This window comes from Arachis ipaensis, chromosome B04, assembly GCF_000816755.2.
Source record: "Arachis ipaensis cultivar K30076 chromosome B04, Araip1.1, whole genome shotgun sequence".
NCBI lineage: Eukaryota > Viridiplantae > Streptophyta > Magnoliopsida > Fabales > Fabaceae > Arachis > Arachis ipaensis.
The window spans coordinates 98,839,182-98,866,457 of NC_029788.2; the positions used below are offsets into that span (position 1 = coordinate 98,839,182).

The following is a 27,276-nucleotide window of genomic DNA, read 5'->3' on the forward strand; positions in this document are numbered from 1 at the left end:
AAAAAAAAAAAAAACTAATTATTGTTCATAGTGATTAATTTGCGTTAAAACAAAAATTGTAAAATAAAAGAAAAAACTTTATCAATTTGAGTCTAAATGAATTCATCATCAACAACGAGAATAGTAATTTATTTTAGGGTAATATTCTTTTCGACTCGTGATTATTTTTTTGTGAAATATATCGCATCTTAATCATCACTAAATCTCAACCAGGTCTCCAACCATCAATATAATTGGACTGATGTAATCGGTTGCTAACGGATTGCTTGTATGACGTGTCAGATAGAGTTTAAGTTGTCAATGCCAAGTGTTGCATGTCAAGAAAAATCGTTATAGGAACTAAATAACCCCTCCCTGCAACTGAAACGTCATCGTCGCTTGGCACTCATAAACCCTTCCTCCTTAAAACGATTGAAAGGGTAGGGTTTTCATCTTGCATCTATGTGAGAAGACTCTGCAACAGTGGGCATAGGTACTGCAAATTCTAGTTCTTCATGCAATCGCAAGAAAAGATGCAGCGGGTATGAGGAGAGTTGGAACACTCGAATGAGTACTAATGGAAGCAGTCTGGTAGGAATGTCAAGGAGAATGAAGAAGAAATTTGTTTCTCCAGTGCGTAATTGCAGAATCTACACCATCTTATTCGAATCTGACACTTCACAGAATTTAAGGAGGCTTTTCTTTGGTTGTTCTTATTTTAAGGTAAGTTTTATGTTTAAGGTTTTGTTTGGTTTGTTGAGTTATTTGGTGATTTTTGGAGTTTAATAGTAGATATCTTTGTTATAGAACAACGCATGACATTACAAATATTTTTTTGACAAGATGAGTATATTACCTCCTTTTGTATTGATGAAGTGGCACAAATGGAGATGCAGACCCAAAGAAAAAGATGGAAGAAAGGATTGCAAAGATAGAAAAGAAGATGGTTGAATGCAAAAATATTAAGAAGGATAGTGGTGCTCTTAGCAAGTGGAAAATATTTTGGTTGATTTTGTTAGGCATTGTAATAGCAAAGGGGTTAGTTTAGTTACATCTGTATAATGTTAGTGTAATTTTAATGATTTGTACGTGGTGCAATTTGAGGATGCAGTGAAAGTTTAGACTATGAAATTGTAATAAACTATGGTCTTGAATTAATAGACATTGTATATTCAGTTACCCTTATTTTTCACATTTCATGACTTCTGTATATTTGATTGATAGAATCAAGCTTTGAGAAAGTAGAAAACATAATAACATTTATACAAAGATGAGATATTGTCATTTCATAATGGCAAGGTTTCCAAAATGTAACTCACAAACCATGTGAGGCAAAGTTTCCAAAATATAACTCACAAACCATGTGAGGCCTTATACAAAATGTATCACAAAACATGTTTTTACTAAATACTAGTTTCTCAAATTCAAGAATAACAACCAAAAAAGCATAAACAACTAAAAAACAGATAATTAAATGCGATGTCTTATGATATAATCATCCTAAATAATTAAGTCTGCCTAGGTGACTTGAATAATCTTGAGGAAGTTCCTCCACTTGCTGCAGTCACTGTTTCTTTGGAGATGTCCTCAGGATTTTTGGTGTAGTGGTAGGCTGGCCCAAATGAGTTTGAGTTAGTGCAGGATGAGTAGGTCCATGGTTTAGGGGAGGTTATAGATTTAGAGGAGTTGGTGGCCTAAAAGTCTTCTGCTTGGACCTGAATCTGGGACTTGGCTGGACTGGTGGTGCAGGTTTATTTTGAGATTGCTATACAAAAATATGCACAAGATGTGGTTAGTTCACAACAAAATAAGTTGCAGAATAATGCAGCAATCTAAAATAAATAGATAAGAGAATTTACCACTGGAGGAGCAGACTAAGTGATTGGAATTTCCTCCTATCCATCTTGTGGGGCATGTGATCTCTCTGGCATCTTTTTCTTATTATTTTTAGACTTAGCCTAATTCAGTTGCAAAAAATAATATAAAAAAACAGTGAATAACTATTAAATACCAATCACTTTTTACAACATAAACAGCCAAAAACTCTATCCAAAAAAAAAAATACAGTTCACATTTCTAACCCTAATTTCTTCTGAAGTAAGTTTCTAAGGCTTGGGGTGGTTGTGATTCTGGCCAGAGGTTCTATCCTGAAACGTAAAACAAGAGTTGGCCACCATTAGCCTATAATTCCATGGATGAAAATTGACTAGCAATTACTCTATAATATAGTTAACCTGAATTGGAGGAGCAGTCACTGGTGCATGATTAGTTGATAGAGCACCAACCTTATTGTTGTTCCCATCTTGATTAACTAGTGCAACTTCCAAAGAAACCTTCTTCTGTCTCTTTCTTTTTGATTGCCGGTTAGGATTTTTAGGGGCTCCCTTGCATGTTTTGAAGTAGTGCCCTTTCTCTCCACATTTGCTGCAAGTAACCTGGAAGGTCCTTCTGACTTTGTTGCCATCGACAGGTGTAGGAGGTTGAACTACTTCCTTTCTCCTCTTAGTTGGTCTACCAGCAGGCTTCACAATTCTAAGTGGATCAGGTTTTAATTGGTCAGATGGTTCTCAGAACTCTTCACTATCTACAGAGTTGATACAAATGCCATAAGTCTTCCTTATGGCTTTCATAATGAGGAATGGAGACATAAAATTCTCAGCTGATTTAACTCTCACCTTTCATATTGCTGCAATAGAATGAACACAAGGTACACCTACAGAACATAATGTCTCAAATAACTATTATGCAAATACAATATCTAAATTTCTAACCTGTTAAAAAAATAGAATATCTAATCTAAATTTTATAACTGTTGCTCAAATAGAACATGTGACCTAAATTTCATACCCGTACAATTCAAATATAACATATACTCTAAATTTGATAAGTGTACACCTAACCTGTGAGCTGCCACAAATTACAGGTGCATATGTGATTTTCAGGTTAACCCCAAGCTTGTGCGAATTTCTTGAGACTTCAAATACAACCTTGTCGTTGTCACCACACCAGTGAGCATTCCTCTTGTGACTCCTAGGCTTAATCTATTTATCCAACTTCATTTTCTGCACTGGTGCCAACTTTCTTTTGTATGTCCCTAGGATCCTCTTATGTGTGGCCCCTTTTTTCATAATATGTACCCTTAGCTCCTCACACAATGTTAGAATCGGTTTTTCTCTAGCATCCACTATATCGCATTCCAAGACTTACACATGTTGTTTGTCACAGTAGCATTCTTAGGGTAGTGACTAACAAATGCCCTACACCACACCTTAGGATAAAAAATTACTCATATATTCCCATGCTCCATTACTCACCATTTTCAACCTATCCATGGTAGCCTTGAACTAAACTGGAGTAGTGCTCTTTACGGCTTTCCAAACACACCCCTTTACTTGTTTATCTCTAAATTCCAGTTCACAATTCTTCCACATATGCAACACGCAATTCCTATGATGTGCATTCGGCATGACTTCTTTGATTGCCCATATAAGACCCTGCAGAATATTAGAGGACAAAATTCAATTAAGCACAACTCATACTAGTGAAAGCTAAATATTGACTAGGTAACTTATGTAACACCCTAATTAGCCTAAGCCTTACCTCGCATCGTAAAGCAAATGTTAATCAAAGGTTACGACAGTTCTAAGCTCATACATATTATATATAGAAGAAATAATATAATCTAGAAGCCTGATGAAGGATATAGCTCAAAAACAGGATTTGAAAAGTGCAAAACGTACTAACGAAGCTTCTAACTTAAAGCACAAGATATAGATACAATATAACAACAGATAATAGTATAATATCATAAGACTCTAGCCACGGCTCGCGGAGTTTAAGCCGGCTAGCCATATATACAGACATACAGAAATCTGACAGTAAAATCAGCTTATACAAGTTTTTCTCTCTCAACACAAGCCTCTAGAAAAAAGCAAAATACAAAAGTGAGAGATGTAAAACAAAAATAATCAAAAGACTCCAAGAGTAACAGGATCCTCCGCTTCTGTCACCATCCAAGCAACTCACGAGGTGGGTTGCAACCTGCATCTGAAAAACACAATAGAAATATGGTATGAGAACTGGAGGTTCTCAGTATGGTAACAGTGCCCAGTGATGTAGGATATAAGACCCCGGAACACCAAAGGCAATCCTAGACTTCATATCCATCACAAGATTCATCTTAGGCATACTAAAGAAATAAAGCATAATTTAAGCCTCAATACAACTTATAGCCTTAGCAGTATAAAATGGGTAATCTAACTTAAAGGATTCTCTAGTCTAACAGTCTCTGCTGTCCCACAGCCTTCACCAACCTATCCTCCATGCGATCCCATCGCCAACGCCTTCCGAACCTCCTCAATCCCAGTAGAAAACACAGATAATTTCAATGCAAGCAAAACACAAGTATTGGCATGTAAGGCAAATAATTCAAATAGTAATTAGGCATGTTATTCAATTAGGCAAGCAATTACAAGTCGGCAAAGTAAACAAACAGATATAAGATGCACATGATGAATGCCTGTCCTATTGGTTGTGATATCACATTGTCGGTTCAACTGCCAACCCGACACACCTCCATGGAGATGTCGCCCTTCGGAATCATAATTGGGAACCCCCGAGATATGGTGCTCGGAACACCGTCCAGGATTTTGTGCCTGCACACTCTAGTGATCCGAAGGGATGCGAGCGGGATACTCTTGCCACAGACCTCACATCTCAACGTAAGCGGGATTAACCACCGTCCTGACGTCACCACCGCTACCTTGACAGGCGGGATTAACCACCGTCCCTGCCAAGCGCATAGCATCTCATAATCTCAATAGCCACTACCTAGATAGGCGGGATTAACCACCGCCCCTGCCAGGCGCATAGTGTCTCGTAATCTCAGTATAAATTAGTACTTCAGTGGTTTTCAGAAAACATTTTCAGCATAACATGGATCCATCATCTCATTCAGAGTCCTCGACTCATCTCGACCACTGTCATTTCACATTTCAGTTTCGAGCTCAACTATTTGTCAGTTCTTATTTCACATACCAGTCTACCTTCACACGCCATCAACCCATCCTCAGTGCACCAGAAACCTAAGCCTCCATTTTCTAATTTTTCAAAATATTATCAACTAAATCCCTTAGGTTCTTTCCCATGTTTTAAATGCCCAAAACTAGGCCCAAGAGTCTTAAAATGGTGTCACAGAAGTTTACAATCTTGTTGGGAAGGTGAAATAGTTGAAAACAAAATTTAAGTTTGAGAAACATGGCGTGTGCGTCCGCACAGGGGTGTGCGTAGGAGAAGTTTTAAAACGTGTGCGTACGCATAGAGGTGTGCGTACGCACAAGTACAAAAGTTCACAAGTCTGTTCGCTCGCACAAGCTGTGCTAGCGCCCTCAACAGATTGACCTTCCCAACGTGTGCGTGCACACTGGGCTGTGCGTGCGCACAGGTTGTAAACCCTCATTGGTTATGTGCGCGCACCAGCTGTGCTATCGCTGTAAACAGAAAGCCTTTCGCTGCCTGTGCGTACGCACAGGTCTGTGCGTGTGCACAGGTTATAAATTTTTCAGAGTTGTGCATGCGCACAAGGCTGTGCGTGCACACATACCAGAAATCACAAAATTCTGCAACTTTGCAGAATTTCAGAGTTTCAACACGAACTTTGAATGATCATAACTTCTTCTACAAAAATTCAAATTTTACAAACTTTATATCGATTTGAAGATTTTTCAATAAGCTTTAATTTCAAATAAATTTCAACCAATTTCGAAAATTGAGACATAAGTTATGATCAGACAAAGTTCACCAAAAACTAACTTTCACCAAAAGTTCACAATTCACCAATTTCCTCATTTTCACAACTCAAACCAACCAAAACCAAATAAAACCATTCCAAACTCCATTTCTCATCAAAATCTACATTTTATAACATATTGCACCATTCTTACTACTTTTTCCTTTACATTTCATCATTCTCAACCTCAACATCAAATGTATCACATTATAATCAATCCTCATTCACATTTTCCAACCACATTACCATTTCATTAAATCTCAACATCACATATATCATTACCATTCACTTTTCAATCCACATAATCATTCATCATCATCATATTATCATCAATCATCACAATTACTCAAATTCATCAACCCATCATAAATTATCATACATCATCATTCAACAACTCAACAACCATTTAAATTCAAACCTATCCTATGGGTCACTAGTCTAAGTGTCCATAAATATTATATACTATATAGAGGAAACCGAAACCATACCTTAGCCGATTCCCAAAATGCCCTTAACCCAAATTTGAGCACAACCTAGGCTTCCAACCACAAGCAAGCCTCCAATATAACTCCAACAAGCACCAACAAGCTCCAAACTCACAATAATCAAACTATATACACATAAATCATCACAAATTAACCTAGAGCTCATTATAATTGAAATTTCACAAGGGTTCAAGACCTCTTACCTTTTCCAACAGCTTTGGAAGCCAAAAATCCAATGCTAAGCAAGGATTAGAGTGTACCTAAATACTCAAAATCATAAAATTTCACTTAATCCAAAATCCAAAACTCGAAAATCTTAGGGCAGGAAACTGGACAAAAAATCTTGAGAAACTTACCACAAGGCTTAGATAGAAATGACGGGCTCGGCGAGAGCTTCGCGTAGCCGCTGACGGCACGCGAATCGGAGTATTGTAGCTCGAGATATCGCAGATTGAAGTGATGTGTGAATAGTATTTTAATGGAAACCCTCCTCTCTTCTTCAATCTCTCTTCTGATGTGTGTGTTGTGTTTAATGAGCTGAAGGGTTCATTTAATGGCTTATATATATAGGGCTTGGGCCCAACTTGGGCCCGGTCTAACCCGTTAGCATTTTTAGCCCGTTTGGCCCAACCTTTGGCCAAACCTTTAAAATTAACGTCCGGTTTCTACTTCTAATATTTTTCTAAGGTTTTTGACTGTTTTCACTTTTTCTCGCACAGTACCGGGCAAACTTGAACCGGTTTGACCGGTTCAACTGCCGATTCGTGGTTTTTCTCGGTTTTTTGCCAAAAATACATTTTCTGACTTAGAAAAATCTACTGAGTCCAAAAATCATATTTAAATCCTCTAATTCTCACTCTAATTATTCGGGACCTAATTTGGACAAATAAATTATCTAATTAGGTGGTTAATTAGTCGCGGTTCTTACAACTTACATGTTTCCTCCTTCTCTTACTACTATATCTCCTATAGGCCTTTCTTTTTGCCATGGTCTTAAGTGAGGAAGACTTCCCTTTTTTCTTCTTTTTTCTTTGTACCTCTACAAAGTTCTCACTACTCTCACTCTCATACCTAGAAAGAAGAGGCTTGTAGGCTTCATCTTTGGCACTCTCGTAGGAATAGATAATGAGGACGATGATTTTGAAGAATCTGTCACCACCAACACATGCTCATCTTCAGAAACTACTTCCTCGACCACAGGATTATCTTTAGTTATAATAGGAGTATCCACTGCATGCTCGAAGTAAAGGTGGAACTCATTCAGATTGTGGCTCATAGTAAAATTACACATATTGTTGATCCCCTTGCCACCATGAAGCACATGCAGATCGTCCTCAAACGCAATAGAAGTTGGGTCGTGGCAGTAAATTTCTTTGTAGGCCAAATACCCCAATCCCTTGAACAGTTCCTCCAAGTCCTTCTTATTAACGAAGTCAACATCCATTGGAAGAAATTTCTCTTCCTTTCCGCCTAAGTAATGCAGCTTACCATTTGTTTCCGCCATGGTTAAATATAGGGATCACAAACACAGATATCTGCAACATTTTTAATCCGAATCATTAAAGTTTTTACTGTAATGCACAACAATGACAACCAAGAATATCACGACTAAAAATACTACATAAGAATTTGATTGCATCTAATACTGACCACATTTCTCAAAACCTAGCATTACCGAACCCTAATAAAAAATAGTGCTCATTTGTTACCCACTTTATTGATTAAATCTTACTGATCAAAACGAACGAGAAGCAATTCATTCCTCAAAGACATACATGGAAAACAAGTTCATTGTCAACTAACATAATAAGAAAACCAAAACATGAAACTAACCTTTCAATACCGTGTCACGCAGTCACCGTCTAAACCCTCTACACGTCCGTCGTAGACTCATTATTGGATTTTCAGTTCCAGCTTTGTCCAAAGGTTTTGGAGGGAAATAATGGTGGAAGACGAAGTGATAGGCTTTTCTGTGAATGAGTGACACCAAGAAGGATATTAATGTAAATGTATTATGAAGAAAGGGGGTTTATGAGTGCCAAGCGACGACGTTTTTTCAGTTGAAGGGAAGGAATATTTAGTCCCTGTAACAATTCTTCTTAACACGTGGCACTTGGCATTGACAACTCAGACTCGACCCGACACGTCATACAGATAACCCATTCGCAACCGATTACAAGGGTCAATCGATCCAGTTATATCGATGGTTAAAAACCTGGTTAAAATTTAGTAATAATTAGGGTGTAATATGTCCCACAAAAAAAATGGTCAAAGACTAAAAAAGGTATTTATCCTTTATTTTATTTTCATTTATTCTTGGTTGTGACAAAAATACATATGTAATTTTGTATGCGTTTCTTCTATGGGACTAAGATCCATTATTTAGGTCAAATCACGTTTTGATACCATTTGTTGAAATTTTAAGATTTTTTAATTCTAAGATTATTTATATTAAATCATTAAAAAATATAATTGAGAGTATGAAAGTGTATCTGAATTCATGAATATAATTAAGAGAGTTTGATTTTTTTTATTTTTCTCTACCAAAGCCTTTTATATGTTTGACAGGGCTTAATCACAACTCCTATGATGGAAAAAAGAAAGCTACGGAGACGACTTTGATGTGTTGGGAACCAAAACCTTAAAGTCACTATTTATATTTGAGTGTAACATTCATTAAACCCAAAATCCCAAATAAATTAACATCTTTGACTTTATTCTCATTTAATTTCAAATCAAAAGTAATAATGACTTATTCAATTCAGCATTTATGACAATAAATGTGATCACCGTTATATATAAGTCATATAATATGAAACAATAATGCTCCACATCCATGCAAAAATATATCCAAGTTATCCAAGCAGTTTTTGCTAGACGTGCCTCCCCCACCCCTCAACTCGTTTGTGATATACGCGCTTAACATATTAACGTAAACCTTTTCTGTTGTAACGTAAACTTTTTCTGCTCTCGTAGTTCTTCTCTGCTCGCGTCTTTTTTCTTCGTTTTCTTTGTTGATCTGCATTACATTTAACATAATAAGCTTCGTCATTCTTCTCTGCTCACGTTCATCTTCTTCATTTTCTTTTTTCAATCTCCTTACGTTGCATTTATCTTCTTCCTATTCTTCTTTGTTTTCTTCTTCGATCTGCACATAGCATTTATCTTCTGAATCGAAATAATGAACGATTTAACTTCAAATTAGTTGAATGCGAACGATTTGGATTATTCTTCTGCAACAAATCAAGTGGACGAGGTTTGGATTATTTTTTGAATCAAATTGAATGAAATACAATTGCTAAATTGAATTGAATTGAATGGATGCAGGTGTTCTGAATTGAATTGAATTGAATTGAATTGATAATCTCTAAATTGTAGACACAGGTGTTTTGATTTTGATTTTATATAATGGATAATATTTCGTTCATTTAGTACTATACAATTGTTTCACATTAATAACGTGTTCGGTTCATTATGTAGAAAGCTGTTTAAATTTGAATGTATATAATGGATAATATTCTGTTCATTTAATACTATATAATTGTTTCACCTTAATAACATGTTTGGTTCAGTATGCAGACAGCCATTTGAATTTGAGTTTATATAGAGGATAATATTCCGTTCATCTAGTACTATACAATTGTTTCACCTTAATAAGATTTTCGATTCATTTTGTAGACTAGGTGTGTTGTGGATGAACAATTTGTCCCAAAGGTCAGGACGACTTTCAAGACACTAGAAGAAACTGGAAAGTTCTACAAAAATTATTCCAAACTTGCCAGTTTTTCTACCAAAATAAGGAACACGACTTGGAAGGGAGACGAGATTAAGAATCAACTAATAGTATGCAGCAGAGAGGGGAGGTGGAAATCCAAGATATCTCTAACTCTGAAGACAAATCCCTCAGCTGGCATAAACTGTCTTGCCAGGATCTACGTACACATATTGAAGGACGTTGGTTTCTAGACAATTTCCAAAGTTGTTCTGAATCATTCACACCCCTGCTGTCTAGACCGGGTAGAGATGCTCAAACAACACAGGGAACTAAGCATGTTCGTGTGTCGCACCATCGAAACCAACAAGGAAGCTAGAATCAGACCGAGCAAAACTTACCAATCATTCGTAGCAGTAGCGGTAGTCATCGGGAACTAAGTTTTATAGAAAAAGACATGAGGAATTACATCACAAGGAAAGTACGGAATGTTTCCAAATTAGACGATGCCAAAGAATTCAAAAAGTACCTATTAAGAATGAAAGAGAAGAACCAAAATTTCTTTTTCGAGCTCAACCTCGAAGGCGATCACTCCATCAAAAATGCATTATGGGCCAACGCAAGAAGCAGGGCTGCATGCGAGTATTTCGGAGACGTGGTTTCATTCGACACCACCTACAACATAAACAGGTATTCGATTCACCCAAATTAAGTCTTTACATTCACCAAATCTACACATTTTGGTTCATCACTTTGTGAGAGCGTCCATTTATGCTGGTACAATCTGGTTTTTGGTTCTTTTGTGGGCGTGAATCACCCCCAGTCAGTCGACACTTCTCGGATACACCCTGATGAAAAACGAGGACATCCAATCATTCAAATGGCTATTCAAGTGTTGCCTTCGTTGCATGGGAGGGAAGGCACCAAAGGCATTCTCACCGACCAATTCACATCGAGGCAAAGGGCCGTCTAGATGTGCATGCCAAAAATAATTCACCGGTGGTGCATTTGGTACATCATGAAGAAGATCCCAAATAAACTAAACGGCTTCAAGCGACACGAAGAAATCGAACAAGAGATGAGCCACGTCGTTTGGAACTCGTTCACAAAAGATGCATTCGACAGAAACTTGAACGATTTCGTCACAAAGTACGGCCTCGGATGCAACAAGTGTCTCTTAGGTAACTGAGGTTTTAATTTGAATTATTTTCATGCCGTTACTTTTTGGTTAAAACGTGCACAGATTTTGGTCTATCCCAGCTCATGTTTTCGGTTCATTATGCAGAGCTATACGAAGATCGGCATATATAGATTCCAGTTTACTTGGATCACCACTTCTGGGTCGGGATGAGAAGCGCACAAAAGAGCGAGAGCATGCACGCATTTTTCAATAAGTTCATCACATGCAACAGCTCCTTGCGTCAATTCGTGAAGCAATACGACAATTGTCTAGCAAATAGAGAGCAAAGAGAGAGAATTCGACGCTGCAGATTTTCACACCGTGATACCATGTGCAACAAAATCAGCAATAGAGGCCCAGTTTTAGCACATGTATACCCATGAGAAGTTCAGGGAAGTTCAAGGACAATTCAGAGAAAAGGTGAACTACATCACAAGATCAGTGAATTGCACCCTAGGTTTCACAACATACGAAGTCGTAGAGTAGGTTTCTAACTCTACATTCAACAAGTTTTTCGTCACCTACAACGTAGTATCACGAGAGGTAAAGTGCCAGTGGCTACTGTTCGAGTCAAGGGGGCATACTATGCCGCCATTCCTTGAGCGTCTTAAGCTTCGAGCAAGTAGATAACGTGGCACCGAAATACATACTGGAACGCTGGAGCAAGAACATAAAGAGGAGGCACACACACATCAAGAGTAACCAAGACGAGCCTCTACTGGAGCCGAAAAGCAAAAGATTCGACGATTTGGTATTTCGGTCGCATAATATCTGCAAAGGTGCATCAGAGTCCGAGGAGCTAACCAGAATTTTGCACCGGGCCTTTGACAATGTCATGGACGAGATGCAAGAATATCAAGCGAGAAGCAAAGGAAAAAGTTCGTTATCCTACGAAGAAGTGACGTTGAGCGACGTGAACGACCTTCAAAGCCCGCCACATGTCAGAACAAGAGGCCAGCCCAAGAACAGACTGGGATCAAACCTGGAAAAAAGATCTCAAACGCCACGGAAAAAAAAGAAAAATCCAGCTCCAAGCGAGGTAAAATTGATTTGCTTTCGATTAGGGAAAAATTTATTTGTGCATTTTGCTAATATACGATTTATTTTCTCTTTTGCAGTTGAACCTTTTAGACGGCGAATCAACGATGCAGTCAAGTTCCAGCCTTTACAATGCACCGGATATGAATTACACCGGAGAGAATTATAGGAGTTTTAGTTTTTATTAACGTAAATTTCCATTCATGTATGAGCAAATTTCGGTTCACTGAACTTATAAGAGGGTTAATTTCTTACTGGTATTATTCTTTGTTGAATAGTCACTTTTCTGTGTTTGATATTAGCTTTATGAAATTCTTTATTAAGTAGTCCCTTTTTTGTTTATTGAATAGTCAATTTGTTCTATTATGTCAAAGAGTTAAGGTGTTTCTGAAACTGAATACTGATAGCAACATTTTTTAAAATTAGCTCTTTGCTATATTAGTATATGGAATTTTTTGGTTCACCTAGTGTATTAATTTCAGTTCATTTGTGTTTTTGGGGCTCTTAATGTTTGATAAATACCCTGATTCCATTCACTATGAACCTGGAATAAAACATCAGCCAGACAGTTCCAACAGGTATATACATTAACATCTTAGACCGACAGGATAAGGACTAATCCATCTTGAATCAGATATATACATTAACATTTACATTAATATTCACATATATACATTGAAAGAAGCAGTGTTTGCTTTTTTAAACAAGTTAAACAAAATAGTGTTAATTACAACCATTCAAATAAAGTATATCCTATTTACTATATATATCTCTAGATGTGAATTTACAATAAGGGCTGGAGAGGGTAGAAGATGGCTTCGGGAGTCTTATTGCTTCAGACGCCCGAATCACTTGGTCTCTAATTTTGTCCAGTTTGTGCAATAGAATATTTGGACCATATTTGAGCCTGAAGGAATCAATCTCTTCTTAGATATCAATTGAAAGGAATTAGTTACATAAGAAATGAACCCAACTGAAATAAGAAATGAAAGAATTTCATTAATTTAGAAACTACTTAATTGTTTCCAACTTTTATATTGATACCTCTTTCCTTTTTTGATCTTTTAAGGATCAATTATTTCAAGCTATTTCATGCCGTATATTGCACAATCATAGCTAAGCAAGAATTAAGTAAAGTATAATTAATAGCATACAAAATAAAACACATTAAAAATAACACTATAGCAGAGAAAGATTTTTACCTTGTACGTTGACATTCAGCCTGATATATTCTACTTCTTCTCCCTTTCCGTCCTCCATTAAGGGTTCCACCCCAGCGTAAACCCTCATATGGGATAATCCCTGAAAGGGATACAAAAAGTGAATGAAAATTAGCAACTACAATGAACCGAACTCTGTTCATGTTCAGAACAAAACGTGATAAATATTAAATCAGCAAGGGAAACATTTTTTGCATGCAAAAGAACCCAAGTAAACACATAAGGATGAAATAAATGTAAATCAGCAACAACAAGGAACTGAATTATGTTCATGTTCTGAATAAAATGTGATAAACATTCAATCAGCAAGGGAAACAGTTGTGCATGCAAAAGAACTCAACTGAACACTTAGGCTGCATTTGTTTACAGAGACAGGACACTGCGACATGGACACTAAGACACAAAATCGTGTTTGGCAGAGGAGACATGGACAGAGACAATGTGTCCAGAGACACTGAATTAGTGTATTTCGTGTCCATCATGACAGGAAGGACACAGAGACACTAACAAGGAACACAACTTATTTTTTATTTTTTCTTTCATTATTCTTGTTAATTTTTCATAATTATATTTTTTATTGTTATATTTTTCATCTAAAAATTTTTTAATGAAAAAAAATGAGAATAAATTGAATTTTCATAATTTGTTCTAGTTTATCACCAAACAGAATACAAGAACACAAAATTTTTGTGTCTCTGTCCATCAGTGTCTTGTCCTGTCCTGTTCTCAGTGTCTTGTCCTGTCCTGTTCTTAAAAACAAACGCAGCTTTAAGGATGAACTGAATGTGAATCATTAACTCTAATGAACCGAATTCTACTTATATTTGAATAATTTACAACAAAATATGTATGATTTAAAGAACTTACAACAAATATGTGCAGTTTAATTCTCAAGTCAGGTATTTCATCTTTTTTCTTGTTCACAGGGTCAAGCACATAGAATGCCTTTTTCTGGACATCGGCAATCCACAACCACCAGTGTCCTCCATTGCAAATCGGCACAAACAGCTGAAGTTTGGGAAAATGATAAAATATTTCAGTCCAAACGATAGCAAACGAGAGAATTATCAAAGAATTTTTAGAAATCACAACTTACAAATGGATGTGATGCGAGTTTTCTTTTGTTCAAGAAAACGGTGGTAGTGGGCATATTGATCGACATCCATCCGGCAGGCCTTGTTGGTCTTTGGATCAATGTAATCCTCGCCATGGTTTCCCAACATAAACATCTGCAAAATGAACCTCAGTTAAATCATAAATGAACTGAATTATTTATCAGAACCAGTAATTACTCAAGGAATAAAAAATTTGGCTTATCACAATATCCATCGGCACATAGTATATTTCTTCCTAACACCGAGGACATTTTATGTCGTTGAGAATCATGCAATGTGCATTGACCACCTACAGGAAGAAAATTTATGAGATATACGGTATAAGAGTCTTTAGAAAAATCATTAATGTTAACGCAATAGGCAAAGAATTTACCGTGCTTTCCACATGTTGTTCGGGCATTAGAGACATGAAATGATGTCTCAGCCCCTTGAAATTCGCTTCATGCTTCAAGACGAATATGGCGTCATATTCGTTGGTACTATCTTTGGTTTATTTCACATGTGTCGTCCAATGATAACACTTTTCTTTCATCTCCTCCGTGATTTCTTTCTCCTTCTCTGGAGTTTTGTACCCTTCAGCAGCTGTGAAGCTCGGCTCGGCACTTATTGCATCAGCACATTTCAATGCCACCGCCACCCCAGCATCTATCACCGCGTCTGCCAGGATTTCAAGCTGTCTCCGTCGGCTGAAAGGTCGAGGGAGTTGGTTGAGATGTCGGGGGACTTATGCCAAGGTCGAATGAAGGTGCATCATGTTCCCACAAAAAAGCACGAGCATCACTACAAGACGACAGAGGAAAGTTGTAAGTAATAATGAAAAAGCAATATCATATAACACGAAAGCTAATAAAAAGTGATATTAATTAAAACTTACACATTCAACGGAGGTTCTGGCTCCGTCTTGGGTAAGATCCCTCGCCGGTCTTCTTTTCAGGTTTTGGAGGGCAGCTGTAACAAACAGAAGAGAGTAATTGATTTCTGGATTCAACTGAACCACAATTAAACCATGTAATGAACCAAAATTATGCAAATTTGAACTAGCAAAAAACTTACAAATTAGGCTGTGCTTCTTCTTCCAATTGCCGTGCCATCGGAGCTTCTGGGCACGGTTGCTGTTGTTCTTCGAGAGGGGTTGTTGCATTAAATAGAAAAGAGTTCAATAACGACCCGAAATTATTATCCTGTACCATTAAAACTAAGAAAAAGAATTCTAAAACAACTTAAAAGAATAATTAAAAATCAATATCATATAACAAGAAAGTTTATAAAAAATAATATTAATTAAAACTTACACATTCAAAAGAGGTTCTGGCTCCGTCCTCGTCGGGGAAGATTTCTCGCCGGCCTGCTTTTCGGGTTTTGGAGGGCAGCTGTAACAAACAGAAGAGAGTCCAATATAAGAACACATGGAATTGATTTATGGATTCACATGATCCACAAGTAAAGCATGTAATGAACCGAAATTATCCAGTTTTAAACAAGCAGTAAAACTTACACATCAACAGGTGCTTCTTGTTCCGATTGCCCTGCCGGTGCTTCTTTGCAAGGTTGCTGTTGCGATTCCAAAGGGCTGCTACATTAAACAGAAAAGAGTTCAATAATGAACCATTAAAACTAATATAAAGAATTTTATGTGCAGCTTACTCATTAACAGAAGCTTCTTGTGTTATACTTTCAGAAGGGACATAGATAAAGGCATCTTTTATTAGCTCTTCCTTAAGAGAACTCGGAAGAGACACTGCAATAGGAAATCTAAGGAATGTAAACAAGGAAGAAGTTAATGTTGAATGATTAAAATAGGTACCGAGAAACCGAAATCTGTATATTTAAAAACTCACATATCCAAAGGTTGAGACGAGTTTCTTCTCGAACCTCAATGATTTGGAGTTCAGGATCAGGTGTGGTGCTACTGGAGTTTGTAAACTCTGTTTTTGATGGATTTTCTTTCTTCCAAAAACTTTTACCGGAGTTTTGGCGGTATTTTTCCTAATAAAAAAGATACCAAATTAAAATCAGCAACCAAGATTAAAATCAAAGGTCTAGAAACACATCAAATTCATTTTTGGAATCCAATGAACTAAAATTAAAGCCTGCAATGAACCGAATTTATCTGGTATTGGCCGGGGCATTTACAGACGGTGTGGAGCTCGTCTGAGTCTGTAAGAGAGGTTCGTTGCCCAGATTTACAATCGGCAGTCCAAGCAAAATAAATAGATATTACTCAGTAAATCCAGAGGAATTAGAAGAGGTTTTAGGAAAAGTTAGCAAACAAAGAAAAAGAACTCAATATAAGAAACCGAATCTTACGTCTTGGATAAATCATTTCGCACCTCTGTCGAGTCAAAGCGATCCGGAGCAACATTTATTTTCTGAGCTCCATCATTTCTTCTCTTTTCTGTTAACAGCTGCAACGTCTCTCTTCTTCTTTTGGCAGTGCTGACCCTTACTCATTCACCTCTGAAAATTCATAAAATAAGTATCAACGAAGCTAAAGCAAAAGTATCAATTAACCGAAAATATCATTTCAGAAACTTACTCACTTTCAGATTCAATTTTGCTCTCTGAATCTGTCAGAACAAGCTTGCTTGATTTTGTTTGTTTTTTCCACCCCTCTCCGGTTGTTTTCTTTTCACTGTCGAAGTTTTTTCGATTTCTTTTTCTCTGCAACACATACAAACACATTGAATTTATACTGGAGAACAATAACACAGCTGTAATTTACTTAACAAGCACACAAATAATTTTTAGCAAAGAAATGCCAAACTAAACCAGATGAACATCATACAATCACATAAATGAACCAAAAATTATCAATTTCCAAGCTTACTATTTTTCATATTCGCTTGTGCTCTCCGAATCCGTCAGCACATGCTTCCTTTTTTTGCTTTCTTTTTTAACTACCTTCTGTGGTTGTTTTCTTTTCTTTGACCCTGTTTTTTTAATTTCTTCTTCTTTTCTGCAACACATAAAAACAAGCGCATAAGAACAATTTTAACCAAATACAAGCAAAACGAAATCAAATGAACATCAAACTTATTGGTTTCTGGATTCACTTGTGCTTTCTGAATCTGTGGGACTGCTTTCAAATTCACTTGTTGTTTCCGAATCCGTTGGAACAATCTTTTGTCTTGTTCTTTTGGCTGGGGGTGTTTTCTCGGATTTAGATTCGGATTCGGTAAAACTGTCTTCTTCCGAAGAAGAATCCAGAACAACAAGTTTCTTTTCTTCTTTATTTCGCTTTTCCTTCTCTTTCTTCTTCAGAAAAACTGCTTTATTCTCCACCTTCTTTAGAAGCATCTGAACAGAAATTTCAAGGAAATTTTTTGTTTAATTTACCATTGTATCAGTTGCTTCTTGAGAAATCCGGTCAAGCATCATCTTCCGTGTCCAGTGGGCCACCCATGGTGACCCGGGAGCCTTAGGTGCATCCAAGCGAGGGAACTTGGATTCATGAAAATATATGAGCATCAACACAAACACGCAGCCATTAACGGACTGTTTCTTACCATTTCTCCTGTTTTCAATCCCATTCCTCAGGAAGCTTAGGACATGATTTGCCCAATCCCACTACCGGATGTTGTCCACACGAAGGTCAAGCGGCTTATGGATCGGGGAGGCCATGCTTACCGTCATCAGCAGCAGGAAGCACTTCTTCACGAAGACAACAAAAGTCCTCTAGAATTTCTGCCGGTTCTCTTTACCTTTAACACTCATATCGAGGACAGATTTTTTGTCAAACATGCCAAGGTAACATATTTGAAGCCATCAATAATCTTCTTGTCTACCTCATTCAGTCTGCCGTAGTCAACTTTTTTAGGAAAACGATCCCCTACAATATTTAACCAGTCAAATAGGCTCAGTTTTATTTTCTCTACAAAAGTGAACCAAAAATATAGCAAGCAATGAACTGAAATAAGCACAAGGTATAAAGTTTATTACCACCGTGATTTATGCCCAGCGCAGCTACTACCTTATCAGGTGTTATGTATATTTTCCCATGGAGAGTGTTCAGGCATCCATAATAGTCATCATAGCAAGCTATCAACTCTCTCAAGAGGCTGAGAGACGTTCATTTCCGGGACATGTGCCAGTGCACCGAATCCCATTTCTTCAACTATATATTTCTTTTCCTGACTCAATTCCTTGAGCACTCTAGCTATTGCCTTTGTCTGGGATCTGAGATCGTGAGTTTTTTGCAATGTTTCAAAATAGTATATCACGATATATTTATAATACAAAATAGAGTTTATTCGAATGAAAGACGATAAATATATTTAATGTGTACATATGCTTACGTTATAGTGCGGCTTCTCCTTTTTTGTTACCATTGTCTTCTTCATTTTTGCTGTAAGGACAAAAAAATTTGGTCAATACTTCACTCGATACACCCACAAGCATAAGCATGCATATTTTAATCAGGTGAATCAAAATAGCCAAATCCACTTAACCGAACACTATTCATGTTTTGAATAAAATGTGATAAACATTCAATCAGCAACAAAAACATGCAAAAGAACTCAACTAAATACACTAACAATTAACTGAATCAAAATGCCCAACTCCACCAAACTGAACACCATTCATGTTCTGAATAAAATGTGATAAACATTCAATCATCAAGGAAAATATTTCTGGATGCAAAAGAACTCAACTGAACACGCTAATAATCAAGTGAATCAAAATGCCCAACTCCACTTAACCAAACACCATTCATGTTCTGAATAAAATGTGATAAACATTCAATCATCAAGAAAAATATTTCTGCATGCAAAAGGACTCAATTGAACACACTAACAATCAAGTAAATAAAAATGGCCAACTCCACTGAATTGAACACTATTCATGTTCTGAATAAAAATATGATAAACATTCAATCATCAAGAAAAGAACTCAACTAAACACACTAAAAATCAAGTGAATAAAAATGACCAACTCCACTGAACGGAACACCATTCATGTTCTGAATAAAATGTGATAAACATTCAATCATCAAGAAAATGACTCAACTGAACACACTAACAATCAAGTGAATGAAAATGGCCAACTCCACTGAACTGAACACCATTCATGTTTTGAATAAAATATGATAAACATTCAATCATCAAGAAAATGACTCAACTGAACATACTAACAATCAAGTGAATGAAAATGGCCAACTCCACTGAACCGAACACCATTCATCTTCTGAATAAAATGTGATAAACATTCAATCATCAAGAAAAATATTTTTGTATGCAAAAGGACTCAACTGAACACACTAACAATCAAGTGAATCAAAATGACCAACTTCACTGAACAGAACACCATTCATGTTTTGAATAAAATAAACATTCAATCAGTAACAAAAGTATTTCTGCATGCAAAAGAACTCAACTAAATACACTAACAATCAAGTGAATCAAAATGACCAACTCCACTGAACTGAATAAAAATAAGAACACATTTCCATTCCTATGCCCTAGTTACGCAAAAAAAAAAATTGATTCAGAATAAATCGATCTACTAAATAAAGCAACTCAATCCAATAAACCTAAAATGCAGCTAGGAGAAATGCGAGATTGCGAGATTTTAAATGAACAGTAGTCTTTATCATACCTTTCGCAGTCTCTGTTGTTGTTTTCGTTTGTTTTTTCTTGTTCCTTTCGAAATCTTCTCGCGATTCCTGAGTTGAAGTAGTTTTCGCAGAGAAAACGATAGAGCTTTGAGAGATTTTGAGAGAAATTCGAAGTTCTCCAATAGCGGTTTCAAGGTTGAAGAAGGAACGTTGTTTCATATTCAAGGCGCGAATGAATGTTAACGTTTCGGGAGTTTGGAGCGCGTGTATTTCACGTTTCATTTAATGAGATTGAGCTTTTTTTGGTATTGGGCCATCTTGGATGGACTTGGATGGAAAATTACATGGATGTATAGCCCAACTAAATATGAAACAGCTTAATTTGTTATTATAATTAATATATGTATGGTCCATAAATAGATTAGGAAATAATAATTTTCTAACAAATAAAATTAAGGATGTAATCGCTTCTAAAACAAGATAATAAAATTTGCGCATAATGAAAATAACAAATTTAAAAGTGATTACAATCATACTTCGTAACCAATTAAGGTAACAGTCAATTATTAGTTGGATCGTAAAAAAGTCAATTAAAAATAAAAAAAATTCTAAATTCATTACTCAAAATTACTTTGACACTTTCCTCACAGAAAAATATGTTGAAACCCTTTTTTTCCTTTCTCTCTCATTATTAGGAAGAGAACATTTGAAACCTAATAGTTTCGAAGATTACCTAAAACTGATGTGGTTTGGGTCTGAGCGTGAGGTCCAAACTCTTTTCTATGAGGGTTTCGACGTCTTTCCAAGCGAGGCAAAGCCGTTCGAGGTCTTCGAGTGAGAGTGAGGAATGGTACATGCAAAGGACTCTAATACTTAAGTTAGCAAAGGTTTTAGGGAGGTTTTTTATAAATTATGGTTGAGAAATACTTGTGTGTGATAGAGTACTTATACATTTGGAGTGCTAGCCTAACTATCACTTTGTAACTCCTCCACCTATAAAATGGGTGATTATTTCCCTTATGTTTAGGGGGTTGTTGTGATCCCATATTTAAAATAATGGACGAATTTGTAGGGATGTATATTAGTTCAGTTGAGATCTTCTTGTCGAGCAAGTCGGGTCGGGTGCGTAGATCAAAGGATTCACTTTTCGCACAGGCCGGATAGTTGAGAAATGATCCCTTTAGATCTTTGTAGACCGAACTAATTGTTTTGGGCATTGCCTTAATTCTGGATCAGGATATGAGCAGTAATAAAAAGAAACATAAAACACTTAATAAAAAAAACATCCAAAATATTAAAAAAATCTAAGATTATTGAGAAACGAACATTCAAAACTTAACAAAAAGAAACATCCGAAGCCTAACAAAAAAGATATATCCAAAATCATTTTAAAAACATCTAAAGCCTAACAAAACGAAACATCCAAAATTATTGAGAAAAAAACACCCAAAATATAATAAAAGAAAACATCCAAAACTTAAGAAAATGAAATATTAAAAACTGAGCTAAAAAAATCTAAAAGCATTAAAAAGAATTATCCAACATAAAAAGAAGAAACATATGAAACTTAATAAAAAAATATTGAAAATGAATGAAATATAGACAGAAGACATACGAACGTCGTTGTTGGAGCAGAGAAGAGGGACGCTAAAGGATTGAAAGGCGTCGCGGCGAGAGGAGTTGCACGTGGAGGGCGCGCCAGTGCAGCAAAAGGAGTTCGCCAGGGAGGGCGCGGCGGCGCAATGAGAAGAGTTGGAGGGGGGAGGATGCAACATCACAGCGAGAGGAATTCGAAGGAGGTCGTAGTGTGAGGAATTGGAGTGTGAGAACTGGAGTGGGAAGGTACATATTTTGGAAAAAGATCCTCTAAAGTAACAATGTTAGTAAAGTGGTAAAGTGATGCTTTAATCACCTTTAAATTTGTAACATTTATTATCTGTGAGCCCCACTAACTTAATCTAATGGTGATTAATGATGTACTTTTTTCTCTAAAGTGAGAATTCAACTTTAGAGGAGCCTGATCCACATATTTTCTTAGCGCAATCCTAATTTTTTAAAATTTTTTAAATCTTTTTTTAAAAAATTAGTTGTTAAATTAACCAGTTAACTGCATATAAAGTTAGTTACCTATATTTTCTCATAGTGATTAATTTTCCAGTTTATCACTACCAATCTCCTTGCTTTAGAAATATTTTTTCAATGGGTATTATGATTATTCAAGTTTTTTTTACTATTATGGTTTTATTGCTCCAACAGACAGAAATATAAATAAAATGTATTTCAAATTAACTGACCATGTGAAAAGCAAGGTTGTGAAAATCGGAAATCCAGTATTTGCCTATTTGGTCACCAACTAAAAGTACAAGGGTTCTAAAATATACGTTATTCACGTATTTGATATTAAATTAATTAAATAATAATAAATATGCAAAGAACCAAAATGTCCCAAATCATCTCTAAAATGAGAGCAAGGAGAAAATTTTGGACAAGGAGACTAGAAGTATCAATTTTGAACATTACCATCTTAATATCTTCTGCTAAAAAACGAGTAACATATCATTCATCTCATTTCTATTTTGATTAATTGCTCGGTTCCGGGAAAAATAAAAATAAAAAAATTGAAGGGTTAAACGGTTATACTATAATCCAATTAACAAATGAACTATAGTAACTCTCCTCCGCAAAGCGAAATATATGGAGTAAAGAATGGTTTCTGTGTCCGATTAAAACAACATTAGCGAAGAGAAAAGAATACTCCAGGAAGGATTCTCCTCACAAAATTCTGCACTTTGAGGAGGCCTGGCAACAGCATCATCAGGATCCAACTATAAAGAAGATAATCCTTCTCGTGGAGGACTCTGGATGGCGCCTATTCTTTGTGGAGGCCACACAACATGGGTCACCCTCCCTCGTATGAGACCCAAAGGAATCTGCAAACACAATTTACATGTTACAAAGATGTTAAAAGGTTGCAACCACAGATGAAACGTGGTCTGAGGCCTTGGCGCAATGGCAACTCACTTGACTCGTGAGCAACCACACCCTGGTTCGATTCTCGGAATCGATCCTTTCCCCTCTCCCCCTTGTGTGTGTGTGTGTGAGATAACGACCAAAAATAAAAGGAAAAGAACATAGACAAAGTCTACAACAATGAAAATCCAAATCAATAAAAATTTTCGGTCAAGGCTAACAGCATGGTACCCTTATTATCTATCTCAACATCAACGCACATGAAAATCAACTCAAAAAAGGAGTCATGTTAAACGACTGATATATTAATGTATGCAAGTATTCATGTGAAATATAAATCAGTAAGATGGCTCCGCTGTAGCTGTAAAACCACAGTGAATAGCACTTGATTGAATACATTACGCATGTAACATACGGATACGGGATTAAACAAAAAAGCTCATATACACTACTATCTTTAAACATGTCAACAAAATTGACATTGACAGATAATAAATTGCTTTTTTTGTGGCAATAGAAGCCTGGCTGGTCAAGTTTTGCAATATATTATATAAGTAACACGCCTTAAACTAAGTGATAAGAGAACCTTACAGATCCAAATTGTTTTGAATCCATGCTAAAAGCCGCATTATCTCCCTCAACCCAACAATGTCCTTCTGGAACCTTCAACACATCATAGTTCTGACGACTACTAAACCATTCACCAGATAATGCAACTATTCTCTTTATGTGTCTCTCCTTGTGATTCAATGGGGAACTACAAAAGGTTTGGGATGCACTAATTAAAATCTTAAAAAAATAAATAAATAAATAAAATCACCAATTAAGAATTTCAAAAGAAGCAACTTAGATCTAATCTACATTCTAATAAAACATGAATTATCTTAGTAGTTGAATATAATAGCATAATCATTCACCAGTCACTACCAATAACTTGAACAGAAATGCAACATTAGTCCAAGAAAAAATCCTTTGTGAAGTCAAACAATCACAGGGTCCAAGGTGGTTATTTTCCGTAACTATGTTGTTTAACTTCTCTAGACATCATATCATATACCAATGTAAAATATGGCATATAAATGCAAACATATATTCAAGAGTGAAACAAATGTATTACCTGAAGACCACAACATCTCCATGTGAAAATTTGTATTTGTCAACACAAAACTTCTCAACCAAGACATAATCATCTGCAGCATAACCAAATGGTCAAATAACAAAATCTGCAATCCCAAAAAACCACGTTTCTTATGAACCCCCTTTGGCAAGAATATTACCAGAGAAGTTTCCTGCAGAAGAGCTGGTTTTTGGATTAAGTGTGGGAGACATAGAGCCACCCCGAACTGGAACCACTGTTACATAACGATCAGACACAGTAACAGTAACGATCCCAAATGTGACAAACTTTTTGGTAAAATTCCACAGAAAGCTGCTTGATCCCATTTGTTCAAGTGCATGTTATGCCAAATGTATGTAAACCATCTGCAACCAACTTCCCGAAATAGCAATGAGAACAGGGGAATAGAGGAATGTCGAATGTAAAAGGATAAAAGCACATTCATTTAAATATATTGATTAGTCAGTCAAAATTTTCCTTTTTATGATTTTTGAGTGCAGAGCTGTTACAATTTTTAAGAAAAAATAAAAGTACAAAAAATAACAAACTTTTATGCAAAACAGATGAAACTAGTTCTCCGTTGTCAATGGATTGTGGATATGTGATATGAAAAATTTGTAAATAAAAACTTCATCATGTTATAAGCCTTCTCATTTTTTAAGACCCCACCAAGCCCTAAACAATCCCCAAACTCTAATAATATAACATCTAGTTTGCCCAAGGTTCTGAAAACCGGACAGGTCATCAAACCGCTTTAGTCACTGGTTCACTGGTCCAACCGGTCCAACCGGTGGTTCAACCCAAAAAACTGTTTTAGAATATAATAATAAATAAATTATAAAGGACCAAAGATGAGGGTACTCCAAGAACCCCTATTAGATGCAACAGCATTCAACATTATCACATTCTCACACACATACAAAGCCTTAACTCAGAGAACAACCACAGCAAGTGACTTGGAAAGAAAATGTAAACACCGAAATAATCACAAGCATACAGAACATGTGAATATTATTATAGCAAACATAACAATAAAATAGCTCTTCTAATGCGTCTCCGAAAATATCCCAAATCAAGAAAACTACATAATCTGATCCACTTGATTCAGAAAGCTACATATATTAGAAAAATTAAGAATCAACTAAAAGAAAAAGAAAAGGAAGGCAAGGAAGGCTCGATTCAATTGCCTGAGATGAAGAATCAAACAGGGCTAAGAAGCTGAGAGTTTAAATGTTAAACCTCAATATTCAAGTAACATGACTCCATTATTGTTATTATTACACCCTTCTAATGTCACAAATTCAATATATATTATAGTCCGTTGACACTTGTGTATTCACAACTTGGCCTCATCATTCTGATTCATACCTTAAGTAGAAGAAACAACCAGCAATTACAAAACAGCAACAAACATTCCAAAACAGTGATGACACTAAACCTGCATAGTAAATAATCTCAAAGACAATGATCACCAATATCCAGCAAATAAACAATAAATACACAACAACAATTTAGCAAATAAACAAGAACAAGACCTAAATAGAAAATCCAACAAATTAAGTCGCAGCAACCTAACAATTTGACAAATTAAAACACCAGCAGCCCAACAATTTAGCAAATCAACTTAACAAATTCAAGAACAGAAAATCACAACAAAAAAAATAAATAAATAAAAGTAACAGAAGAACAATTAGCAAATTAACAAGTTCACAATAACAGTTAAAAAATTTACCAGAAGAACACTAATGCAAGTGGAATCATCATGCTAACATGTTTTCTGCAAAGATGCTATTTGTACAGCTAAAATTTCCTAATTACTATGATCCAATTATTCTAATTTCACATGCAATCAACTTACTAAGTTTCTAAAAGCTAGAAATTATAAAACCAACCAGAAATATGGTTAAAGCATTTCATCAAACATGTTGAGTGCGGTAAAATTAAAACGAAATAAGAGAATTCAAAGCTTAATTTCAATGTGATAGAGAAGAGAACATAACTATTGTAACTTTAATTTAGTCTATGAAAAAATCCAAACCACTACCAAATCAAATAATTACTTATTGTAATAGAAATCAGAAGTTGCAGAGTTTGAAGAAGAGTATTGGTGTTGTGTGAGTGTATTGTCTGGTGGCGGGTTTAGGGAACTCACGGCGGGGACAAAAAAGAGCAGTTCGACGGCTGAGTGGAGCGCGCGGGTTGGTCGTAGAGTTTGAAGCAGAGCAACGTGGCTTCCAGACGAACGCGAACTCGAACGGTGAACAGCGAGTGAACGCGAACGGTGAACGCCGAGCGAACGCGAACGAAGACGCGAACGTGAACGGCAAACAAACGGCGACGGAAGCGCGGCTGAGCAGACAAAGACGACGGACGCCGAGCTCGAGGAAGCAACCGCGATCGGTGACAGCGAACAGGTGTTGAAGATTTGGAGCACGAGGGAAGCTAGATGACGGATGGCGAACTTTGAGTGCGACGGACGGCGGCAGTATGCCACTCCTTGTGGCGGTGGTGCGGGCTTACAGTGCTAGGGTTTTGTGGTTGGGTTTGGGTGATTTCTCTGACTGAAGGAAAGAAAGGGAGAAAGGGAGAAAGAAACGAATGAGCTTCCTTTTTTTGTGTAAACCGGCCGGGTTTCGGTTCGGTCCGACCGGCCGATTCTCATCCGGTTCAACAATTTTTTACCGTTTTATTACCGATTTTACATGTCTGACCGGATCATAGTTGTAAGAACCGGACCGGTAATCGAACCGGTCAGGTCACTGGTTCACTGGTTTATTGGTTCAACCGATAAACCGCTAGTTGAACCGATAAAACCGGTTTCACATAAATAAAAAATACCGGATCGTTAGTATTGCTGGTTTGTGGTTAAATCGATCCGACCGGCCAGTCTGGTCCAATTTTAGAACATTAGGTGAGGGTGGGGTGGGTTTTCTTTTTATTTTTGTTTAAGGATAAAATTGTCCGAAAATGTTATTTATAGATAAAAGGACAATTTTATGACATTTTTTAACGTTGATGGTGATTTTAATAAGATAAAAAATCAGAGACGATTTTGATTTTGACCTCAAATCTTAAAAACGGCAAAAATACTTAACCCTAAATAATACTATACAATGAA

General features: G+C 36.4%; 2 protein-coding genes and 1 long non-coding RNA gene across 4 annotated transcripts in view; all 3 read right to left on the reverse strand.

Moving 5' to 3' along the window:
• The window catches only part of LOC107637917 (protein yippee-like), a 12,510-nt gene extending 6,907 nt beyond the window's left edge, over positions 1–5,603 (reverse strand). Inside the window, exon 1 of the mRNA XM_016341163.2 lies at positions 5,592–5,603. The gene's annotated coding sequence lies outside the window, so the exon portion shown is untranslated. The remainder of the gene's footprint in view (positions 1–5,591) is intronic.
• Positions 7,087–25,545, reverse strand: LOC110271148. Its single transcript, XR_002361408.1, has 4 exons — positions 25,415–25,545; positions 25,244–25,248; positions 21,630–21,637; positions 7,087–7,098 (listed from the first exon to the last, which is right to left on the reverse strand). It is a non-coding gene; the product is annotated as an uncharacterized LOC110271148 (long non-coding RNA).
• On the reverse strand, positions 22,602–26,741 carry LOC107639535 (mitochondrial inner membrane protease subunit 2). Of its 2 annotated transcripts, none has more exons than XM_021121395.1 (5): positions 26,311–26,741; positions 24,319–24,533; positions 24,159–24,231; positions 23,633–23,798; positions 22,602–23,001 (listed from the first exon to the last, which is right to left on the reverse strand). In XM_021121395.1, exons 2-5 carry the CDS (start codon positions 24,482–24,484, stop codon positions 22,897–22,899), a joined length of 510 nt encoding a protein of 169 aa, XP_020977054.1. In that variant the 5' UTR covers positions 24,485–24,533; positions 26,311–26,741; the 3' UTR covers positions 22,602–22,896. The 2 variants fall into 2 exon arrangements, with proteins under 2 accessions (XP_020977054.1, XP_016198552.1); XM_016343066.2 differs by having other exon boundaries at positions 24,319–24,523; positions 26,311–26,740.